Genomic DNA, 11,341 nt, shown 5'->3' on the forward strand with positions numbered 1-11,341 from the left:
GTTTAAATAATGATAATATATATTTGCGATGCAACGTGACTACGAGCATAACAATCCTAAAATCACATTATACATTCAGCTTTAATGGTCTCATTATTTAGTTGACACCTCAATTTCGAACTTTTAGGGATTCGGTGTTTTCTAACACCTATAAGAGAAGGCGTTAAGTGCTTCACCGAGGATTGAAACCTGAGCTATCGGAAAGCCCTTCCGAATTACCAACCAATCATCTAATTTGCTTGGCATTTACACAATATTTTGGGAGTCACATACCATATGATACCAGAACAAATTAATGCGATATTAGAAGCAAAAGAAGAGAATAAAATTATTGTAAGCCAAGGTCAGAAATCACACGATGAAATATCCAATGTCATGAGCAACATAACACTAGAGAATTTTTTGCTACAAAGTACTTCTCTTTGGTGCAGAAATTGATGATGTACTTACACCTTGTTTCAAGATGAATGTACAAGGAAGATGCCCCTCCCCGAGTCTCAAAAACCGGCCATCAACGTCAGGCGAACACAGCAACAGATTTCACCAACAGGCTGACACAGCTGTATCATCCATGGTCTTAATCATGAAAGAAAAGGTGAAGGGCATGGGTGTTTCCTCTGGAGATCAGGTGAATCAGGCCAAGTATCTGAAAAGATTTGGGTTGTCCTTGTCTCGCTCTAAATAGTCTCTGGTGATCAGATCTTCTATTCTTTTCTTAATTGCTTTGAAGTCAGGCTGCAAACAACAAATGATAAAAGTTAATGAGAACCATTTAAAAGAAAACAGTACTTTTAATTAATCAATCACCTATAATGAGTTAAAATGCATGGATTAACAGTAGACTATTGCACAACAACAATACACTACTGGAGCATATCCACCAATTAGTTAGTTAGTCAGATGAGTCAGTTCAACATATTACCTCCGTGGTAAGAGAATAAAGGATTATAATATGGTACAAGCATAAAGTGATATCAAAATTGAATGATGTTAGACCTCTCTAATTTAGATAATATTTATATTTTCAGCCATGGTTTACCGAAATGAAGAAGACATCAGCATACCTTGAACATACGACCAAGTTGTTCGACACATTCCAAAACCAACTGTTGATGACCCAAAACTTTACGACTCTTCATAATACGTACAATGGAGGCATCAATAGCATATCTTCTGTCTTTGTCAACATCTTCAATTACTTTCTTCTTCTCATCCACCGGGGGAAGAGGTATCTGCAGTTTAACACAAGCCATTGAACTTTCAGAAATATGCAGCTAAAATGGAAGCAACATATTAAGTAGCAAAACAAAGGAAGATTTTCTCTGCTTTCACAAGAAAGGTTATGATGACCTTGATCCTTCTCATTTTGTCAGTGAATTTGGAGTTAAACTCAAAGATGTCACTTGAAGAAATGGATTTTGTATTTGGCTCTTTGTTAAGAATCTTATACTTGGCACAAGAGAGGGAGTGAAGCAATCTGATTACGTCATCATCGGTCAAATTAAGCTGAGTCATGATCTCTGAGTAACTCAATCTATCTGAGGCATTAAATAGCAGAAGGGCTGCAGCCTATACACAAATCAAAAAAATGCTTGCAGTTAGCATTGGCATCCATGCCAAATTTACATGAATAAATAAAGGAGATCAGCAGCTACCTGATAAGTTGTCACAATAAGCTCAATGGTTTTTGACTCAAACTTCCCAGTGATGTTACATGTCCCCAAAGAATATATCCATGTAAGCTTTCTATGTTTGGTTTTTGTCTGATAAAACTCTCTGAAAACTTCTACACATTTAACCTGAAAGCAGCATTCAGAGTTAACAATTGCTTAGTTATTAAACAACAATTATGGTAATACCTCAATTCCTATGCATATCAAATACCTAAAGTTTTCCTTTCTATCAATTATATAACCACCTTTAAAGTTTAAATAGTTATTATTCACATGGTAACCACTCGAATCTATCTCTGTTGCATATAGCAGTCTATCCATTCTTCAATGTAAGTTTCCTAAAGCTGAGAGTCGTTGGAAAAAGACTGATCTAGAAGGTTTGGTTTTGGTTCAACAATAAAAAATACAGAGTAGAAAAGATGAGGGCTTGGATTTAAAAAAAAAACAAATCTCTCTATAACATTCTTTGTCATAGAAGCTTCTTGATGGTCAACAACCAATATCAAATATACATGAAAAAGTCAGAAAGACAAAAGAACATGTTGGTAGAGAATGATGCCTGCCAACATTACAGCAAACAAATAAGGCACAAATAGCCAGTGGTAGGTCATGTGGTGATAGTGTTTCTACTTTCTACTAATCAAGATGCATTGGGACTAGGGTAGGGCTCATAAATATGTTGGCAGCTAGCTCTTTATTTGTTTTGGCTTAAAAATAAGATTTGTGCAAGCTAAATGATTATGATCAGTATAGTTGAAACAGCTTTCCTAATAAAATAATCCTTACAATCCTTGCTTTTGAAAAATGGATGTTAGTAAACTAGTGGAACTTCTTTACACAACAAGGGATGATTGTAGCAAGTACCAAATTAATAACTGGTATCTTTAACATATAAAAAAGATAGGAGACCATAATACGAGGAAAAAACAGTTTAAGTTAGGCCAACTGTAACTAATATGCACTTATTCAGTGAAGACCACGTCCATGTATAACCCACAATATGAGTATCTTCATTATAAGAGTTTCCAATATCCTTAAGTTAGCATAGACCAACTGGAATTTTTAGCCTAGAAAAGATTAAATGTCAACTATTCATATTAAGACTGTCAGTGAAAATTAAAATCTAAATGATAAAAAAAAAGGGAAGTGATTCGCCTAACCATCTCAGCAGAAAGGTTGAGATCAGACGTTCTGTAACTTGGCCAGAACCCAGTCGTCAAAACAGTAACAGTTAGATCCATTCCTGGATTTGCATGAGGGTTGTTGTTGAGATAGTCCTCAAAATTAGCTTGGTTTTCTCTAGCAAGGGTTAGATCAGTCACCTGAAAAACAAACCCAAGACATCAATTCACTAATTCAAATATAAACAACACATTAAATTGCTGGTACAGACCATGCCCTCCATCTTTGAGGTAAACTGCCCTCCACATTGTTGTTTTAACTTTGTCAAAATACTTCTCTCATGATCATCATTAGCACTTTTGTCGAAAAGTAACCTCCTAGCAAGCTTCTTTCTGCAAATTGATATCAGAATCAGTGTACATACTGGTAATATTAATGCAAAAAGATTATATATCTCAGCATGAGGTAGTCAGACACCTATAGAACTCGGCAAAGAGATCTTTGTCACTGATATAAGCAAGCAACTTTACAACCTGCATGATGCACATATAGAACGTTTTGATTTGTAGACTTATTATATTTAATAGCATCCCAAAGTTTAACAGGAGAAAAGGAAGGGGCAACATGAGATAGAGAAAGTGGCAAAGAGAATTACAGGAAGCAGCATGGACACAAAGCAAGGTATTTACCTTCTCCAATGTCTCCTCGATTGCTTCATCACTGAGTTTCTCGCTTCCACCCTTCTTAAGGATATTATCACAAAAGGTGGCCAACAACTCAGCACTTGAACTGCCTGCAACACCCTTGTTGCAGAAAACTTCAAAAGCCTCTTTGAGAGCCTAAAAGTGACAGACACGATTTAGTCAAAAAACAAGAATATAAATTTACCAGTGACACACGACGAACCTTATGAAAAAGGGAATGATTCAGGAAGCAGTCATTCACGTATGCCAAGTACTTGTCATGCAGCTCAATAACTTTTCTAACAAAAACCTGGAAATTCAAGGGTTGTTAAAATATGATTATCAGAAAACAATCCAACAACTAGAGAAGAATGGAGTACATATCAAGATGCCCACAGTCTACCTGTTCTTGCAGGCCAACTACATCCCTTTTCTCTGCCTGCATATTTTATAGTGACAGCAAAATCAATATAGTGTGCATCCAAATAAACAGATATAACGAGGATTGGCTGATATAATAAGAACATAAATTTTAAAAAAAATACTAAAGGATATAACAAACCAAATGTTATAACTGTCAGATCAAACAACAATGAGCATAGAGTTTGACAACAATATAATCATTGTAAAGTTAACATAATTAGTTTTGCCACACATAAATTGAAGTATTCCTATGATCCTAAGGCAATGACAACAACAATATTCAACAACATGGATATTTTCGGCCACTGAGATTTGCATTAAGTATAATATTCTTAATTAGATCAAGAACATTCAAACATTTATTTATGGTTTCAAGTAAGTTTTCTTCTTACCTCATTTAACTATGATATTTTCTGGTCCCTTATTTTATTCTCTATTAGAGGCACATCTAGTTGTCCACAATTAAAGAAATTTCTTTTTAATCTTTTCCCATAACTCCACAGTTCACCTCATGTTTTTTCATCTCAAGGACACAAACTCTTTGTATATATTGCTTTTTAACAACACACACTCACTTCACAGAACATTGCTGCTCACAGTTACTTGTAAAGTTTTCCTTTAGAATCTAAAGGGTACACAATAGCTATGCAAAACCCTCATCACCCCTCTTCACTTTAACGGTGGGGGCTTTTATTCTATGGATAATATTGTCATCAATCTTACCATCATGTTGAATAATAGATCCAAGACATAGAACTTTTATTTATGGGAACTTTTTATCCATCCAATATTACTACATCTTCAGTTATTCCTTAATATTACTGAAATTGTTATATATAAATAAAATTTTAGTCCTACTTAATTTGAAATCTCTACTTTCTAGGGGTTGTCTTCCAAACTCAAGTTTAAGATTAATTTCATTTGAAGTCACATCAGTCAAAATATCATCAGTGAACAACATTATTTATGCATGTATATCATGTTAATTATTTAGTTTGTCCAATTTCAATCTTAGAAAGTAAGAACCAAAATTGATATTTAGAAATTAATGATACTGAAGAAGAATCAGCCCACCGTAGCATTACATGCCAAGGTTCTAAGAATAAAGCATATCACCCAGTATGGTTGGTATTTATCAGCCAACAAGAGATCACCAGCTATGGTAAGTTGGTTTCCTCTCTCCTATGCTTTAATTACAACCTTCACCACCATCATCAGCGCCTTGCCATCTGTCTCCTCTCATCATCGTCGCCTCCACCTCCTCATCCCTTCTCTCCCTCTTTCTCCCTGATAGAACAGTACCAACACGTAGCAAGTGTTGGAAACTTAGAATGACTCCATACCAATACTGTACCAATCCAGCCACAGATCGGTAACAATGAACTGAGAATTTAAACCTTACTCTACAAAAGAACTTGGATGACAAGGACATTCTAGCATATTTAAGTACTTCTTTTGCATATTACAATTGATAAGAACAAAATTCTACATCCCAAAGAGACTTGACAAATAGACAATGATGATGTGGTGGAAGACATCAAAGTTAGTTGCACAAATCTGTCATGTCAGCATCAATCGAAATAAAAAAAATGTTCGCTGAACCAAGAAAAATTCAAGGCATATTTCTCTTAACCAATGGTGGTTAGGGATACCAGACTGTAAATAGAAAACCCTCCAACAAAAGTCCAGGTTCTTTTCTCTCTCTCAGTTCCCCTACACTCTAGCTCGAGAAGTTTATCAAACCAACTATGGCATATGAGGGATCACATCGGAAACACACCCAACGTTGGTCTTCTCTTGCAAGTGGACGCATGGGGATCCGATTCAGCTTCAAGAATCTTCATCATCGACTCTCTCTCTCTCTCTCTCCCCCCCCTCAAGGTGCTTGTTACAGATAGTTCCTATTTTGCATCAAGATTTAGGATGCGACCAGGTGAGTTGCCTTTGTAATTCGGATTGACGACCGACATTAAGAGTAACAACAATGATAATGAATAATTCTAAATGACTCAATTATTGCAACAAAATTACTGAAATAAAGGCTCTGTAATAACTTGAACCTTGCACACATTAAATCATTCCTAGAAAGTCTTGAAATCTTATGCCATAGGATGCATTGCCAACTGGAAAGGCCACCTCAAAATTGGTCGAGGGTAGCCATGCACACAAAGCACCTACCAATAGGGGTATGGAGAAAGTTAACATACACACTTCTACAAGCAAACAAGCTATTTCCATAACCTTAACTTTGGTCAGTTGTGTCCTAGAGGAACTACCTTACACTAGCACCATCCACACTGACTTTAAAGGATAGTTAAACTCTAAAAGTTCCCACTATCTCTTCTATTAGTGCATCTCACAACCTTTTACTAATAGTTGAAAAAGTTTGTATATTTTTCCCATACATTTAGCAATTTATTGAGTTGTACCTTTTGTTGTTCCACTCAAGGTTTCAAATATCGATATGCTAGAACATACACAACAACGACAACAAAACCGTAAGTCTCAACTATTTGGGGTCGGCTACATGAATCCCTTATCGTTGTTGAGATCTATAAAAAGTCTGACAAATAATTACCAACTATTTGGGGTCTGCTGGAACATACTGACAATTATTTACCAATCCCACCAAGGATAGGTACTATACAATATAGGTCAGTAGCAATTAGTATTAATTTTCTTTTATTATCTTTTCATATGATATCAGACAATGTAGGTTGATATACCATATCATACGAATCCCCAAAACTGAGATTTTAAGTCCTTGTTTCCACTTCTTGTTTTTAGTTCACTCTCCAATACATTTTGTGTTACCAATGGTCAGTCAAAGCCTTTGTTGGAGGTTTAGTGGTAAATAGCCTCAAGACTCCTAGGCTCTTGCTTAGAGGACTATACACTAGGTTTGCAAATGCTAATACATAATTCATTTTTTATAGACATCGTATATGACCACGCATCAAGGGGTGTAAGGAACATGAAAGATTCAATATTTTGTAAATCAAAATGTTTAGATAGTTAGGATATAGCATATCCAAAAAAGGAATTAGCATCATGGACATGAATACGAAGGTCAAGGTATGTGGTTATCAAAAATAGAGGAAAAAAATATTAATATTCTGAACAATCAAAAGTAGCCTAGCATGGTAAGTCAATTCAAATTAGTTGTCCTAGGAGAGTTAGAAGAAGAGGAAGATTCACGAAAACTTATTAGGTACAATAATATGGAATTTGTTGGCTCTTAGTTAACCAGTGGTACTTCCTCAACAAAGTTCAATGACACAGATGGATCCATGTAACCATTGAACTGCGCTGAGACCTAGCTGCAGAATGGAGGCTATCTTATAAACACGTAACTAAAGTCACCTTCTGTGCTACTAATGTTGAATCATACCCTTGTTGCATCATGTTCTTTGAAATCACTGAAATGCTAGCAATTGAAGAGGTATTAAGGGCACAGTACCTTGAGTAAGAATTAATGGATTTTGATGCTCATCATTGGTTAAGATTATGTTCAATATTTTATGAACCATAGGATCTATTTCATCTTCTCAAATGAATCTTATGATACCACATTATACTGTGGTTGGAACGTCATGATTCACAGCCAAATTGTTAAACTTAGTACCTTAATGAAGCCAAAGAGTCTGCTTATGAGTGAACAAGAGTAACAAAAGAAGACAACAGACACCCACCTTCTTGTTACTAGCAGCATCTTCTGCTTGTTTGACTAAGGCTGTACCTTCAGCGGTCACATGCTGCACCAAAGTGATTATTTAGAGATCACATGGTTCATCTTAAACTTTTTGTTTAAAATTCCATAAAGTAAGAACATCAAATATCAGAGACTGACCAGCTTAAATATTTGAGAAACAGGATCCAGGCCATGAGGTATTTTGCAAAAAAGCCTATACATACGCGAGAGGTCATCCACCTAAATGTTAATTAGATGTGTGGTCAGTAAATCTTTTTAAATTTCTCAGAATGAATCTAATTCATCAACATCAAAGAGATCAATGTACCTTGTCATCTCGAAGTAAGGCATGGCATCCGGAATGTTCCTTTTCCAGAAGTTGGCTCGCATATATAAATAGCAACTCGTGTTGCACTTTCTACAAATAAATGAAAAAATGACAACGAATATTTAACGACTAAATAAAAGTTTCTAGCTGAAATATTCATGATTCACCCACACACCCATGTTGTGTCTTGCTTGGTGTATAAATTCTACAATGTATCAGGATTTTATCAACGCCACAATATATTAGGCTTTTTAAAATATTAAAATATTATATCTTTAAACACACATTTAGGACACTAACCATTTCAGCAATCAAGGGAATTCATGACAAAGCACAATTTACCTCTAACAATTTCTGTTCACTGCTAGAATGCAAGTAATGAGCAACCCTATCCTTCTCCCGTTTTAAGCACTCCTCGACCTAACCAAAGCCAGATAAAACATCAAACACTCACAACAATGAGAAAACTGAATATTTAATTTATATTTGTATAGGAAATACCTTTAACATGTAATCTGGGCATGAATCCTCTAGAATCCAAATGGAAGCTTTCCTAGAATAATAGGCTGCTGTATCTTTAAGGAAATATGCTTCAAAGTCATTTTCATAACAATCCATGTTACCCAATCCAATCTCAACGAAAATGTCCAAGACATTCTTCAACAAAGCCCTATCAATTTGTTCCCCCTCACGCTCTTGCTCGATCTGCTCGCAAGACCAACTACAGTCAAACCTAGCCAGATAGAACTGAATCTAACTAATACTTGAAACAAAAGATTTTCAGCTTACCAAAGAGATGACAGCATCTTTAACCTTGCCTTTAATCTCCTGGTAAACCTACAACAAAGAGAGCATTTCCTAAGGAACTGAAGTAAAATAAGCTGCACGCAAAATGTTTGAATCACAGAGAATGTGTAACTGCAAGTTACATGATGCACCATGGAAAAAGAAGTATGTGATTGTACCAGGTTACGGAAGCAAGTAAGCCCAACTTCATTCAGCGGAGGAAGCGACCTTCGTGCAATGAAGTATCGATCAAGGTAATGAAAAAAACGTGAAAGCCACCTGACCATAACTTTATGATTTAACCATCTTTTGACTAGTTCCCTCAACATAAATTCATCATGCTTCTCTCTCAAAGATGGCAATACCTGTGCAAAAAACACAACTCAATAAACTATAAATAGATGTGAAAATAGAAATCAAACTTCAGTCCTATTCTCAAACAAAATGTCAAATTACATAAATAATGGTCATATATGTACGAAAATGCAAGTTCATATGGTCTCCGTCATCAATAAATAAGTTCCTTTATTTGCATCCAGTACCATCTTTATGGAAATAATCTTTTGTGTATCACATATGAAGAATAGAATTATGTTTATTCCCTTCTTTTATTAGCCTATTCTATACTAATTGCTATAGGTTTAGAAAAAAACTGAAAACACGTAAAGGATGAGCATAAGTATAAAGGTCAAATATTCTCCTCATAATTTATGTGTCCTACAGAAGAAATGCAAAAATATTTGGCATTCCACACTCTAACATAATTTACCTACACAGTAGACATTATTGCATCTTGCTCTTTCCCTTGTGTCTACCTAGATGTTGCCACAAGCCAGTGCTACATGCCTGAACAGATAAGTTAGTCTCACCACAGGACCACCTGGATACTTAGCATTCTGCAGTTGTTTCCGGCCAGCCAACTGCTTGAGGGTTTTGACGGTGCTTAGGTGGATGCCAAGTAACACGTTTTCTCTTAGGTAATGTTTTTATTGTTACAAATGGTTGTTACTAAAGAGTGGCAGGATGAGGATATTTATCATTTTGAGCAAGACAGTGCTTAGGTGGATGCATGTTTGATGAGTTACATGAAATAAGAGTAGTTCAACATGATTGCAAAATAAACAGATACTGGCACAAAATGTTGGTTCTTTAAACCTTTTTGTTATGCATGTTTTTGAGCCACAATGCATGGCATCATTATCTTAATTGTTACAGTCAGTACTTCTACTTTTGCTTTTACTTTCGTTACTTTACCACAGTAATGAAAACCTAGTAAGTACTGAGATTGTAATCAGAATTATGACCACACAGACAAAGGGAGATAAAAGATTCATTTTACATTATCAATGTAGCAAAATCATATGAGGAATGCATATTATAATTTTTTCTTAGAACCCTATCGAACAGGCTTGTATACATCTTATATATAGCAAAATGTGATCTGTAATTCAACACTTATTTTTAATGTCTTTTTTCCAGAGTGACTGTCTATACACCTAGGAGTTTGCTGTTTTAATGTCTTTTTTCCGAATTATCTGCCTATAAACCTAGGAGTTTGCTATTTTAACAAAATTGAATATGCTGCCTAACATTTCCAGCTAACTTAGAAAACGTGTCTTCTTCTGTTGCTCTAATTTGTTCCCCTGATTGATTATTCTCTAATTACATTTGTTCCACTGGTCAAAGTTGATGAACACTTCTCCATCATTCCTTCTCTTATCCTCTTACTCCCATCTTATGTAACAAGAAATTGATTGGCCATATCTTCGAAATGCTTCTCATCCTGCCACCTTTATGTATGGATAGATGTAACTGGGTCAAAGAATAACTGAAAGCACTCTTCTATCACATTCAAGATTTACAGGCCTACTAATAGGAAGTTACCTTACATACATACAAACTGAAATCACTCTTCTATTACTTTCACTAATTTAGCCAAATCCAAATAGTTAGAACCTTACAAGCTACAAACTTACTTGTGCTGAAAGACATATTCTGAAATGTTATCCACATCTAGTATGACTAGAAAAATAAGAGATCATTCAAGAAATGTTTTTACCTGATGTAAACAATTTAGGAGAAGACATTTTAAGATTTACAAAAAGAAAAATGATCCTATATTCACTACTGAGCTGCTTAACAGGTGACATAATTTTCCTAGATGCCCATGATATGAAGCGTTCTTTTTGTAGCACAATTTTGTACACACTGCCTTTGTGATTTCATAGGAACTCTTGTAGAATTGCAACTATCACAGATACCCTTCTAAAGTTTACAAGCTTTCATGAATATGATACCAATACCACGTATTCCCTTCTAGAGTTGGTTACCCTTACCAACATGACAAATGCCTTTTTACAACTTAACAAGCTTCATGACTTTGTCAATTTTTTTCAAAATTTCACAATGCAGAGCATCCATGAAAAAACCCAAAACTTCTAAGGACAGCCATGGGGTTTGTAATAGAGGAGCAAACACAAAATATTTTTGAATCATACATTCAAAATAGCCCCTTTATTTATCAGAAAAGAGTTGGCACCAGTCAAAATCACTACTGCAAAACTCCCAAAGAAAAATACCTATTTAATATTATATATATATATATATATATATATATATATATATATATATATAT

General features: G+C 35.1%; 1 protein-coding gene across 1 annotated transcript in view; it reads right to left on the reverse strand.

Annotated features, from left to right (window-relative positions):
• Positions 1-303: 303 nt before the first annotated feature.
• The window catches only part of LOC135629504 (cullin-1-like), a 12,188-nt gene continuing 1,150 nt past the window's right edge, over positions 304-11,341 (reverse strand). Inside the window, exons 3-19 of the mRNA XM_065136958.1 lie at positions 8,886-9,071; positions 8,710-8,757; positions 8,422-8,625; positions 8,263-8,340; positions 7,921-8,010; positions 7,752-7,832; positions 7,594-7,656; positions 3,882-3,917; positions 3,702-3,788; positions 3,485-3,634; positions 3,273-3,328; positions 3,067-3,187; positions 2,834-2,995; positions 1,656-1,799; positions 1,351-1,569; positions 1,065-1,232; positions 304-735 (exon numbers count right to left, since the gene is read on the reverse strand). Of these exons, the coding sequence (XP_064993030.1) occupies positions 634-735; positions 1,065-1,232; positions 1,351-1,569; positions 1,656-1,799; positions 2,834-2,995; positions 3,067-3,187; positions 3,273-3,328; positions 3,485-3,634; positions 3,702-3,788; positions 3,882-3,917; positions 7,594-7,656; positions 7,752-7,832; positions 7,921-8,010; positions 8,263-8,340; positions 8,422-8,625; positions 8,710-8,757; positions 8,886-9,071 (1,995 nt within the window). The 3' untranslated portion in view covers positions 304-633. The remainder of the gene's footprint in view (positions 736-1,064; positions 1,233-1,350; positions 1,570-1,655; positions 1,800-2,833; positions 2,996-3,066; positions 3,188-3,272; positions 3,329-3,484; positions 3,635-3,701; positions 3,789-3,881; positions 3,918-7,593; positions 7,657-7,751; positions 7,833-7,920; positions 8,011-8,262; positions 8,341-8,421; positions 8,626-8,709; positions 8,758-8,885; positions 9,072-11,341) is intronic.

This window comes from Musa acuminata, chromosome BXJ3-1 (genome assembly GCF_036884655.1).
Source record: "Musa acuminata AAA Group cultivar baxijiao chromosome BXJ3-1, Cavendish_Baxijiao_AAA, whole genome shotgun sequence".
Lineage (NCBI taxonomy): Eukaryota > Viridiplantae > Streptophyta > Magnoliopsida > Zingiberales > Musaceae > Musa > Musa acuminata.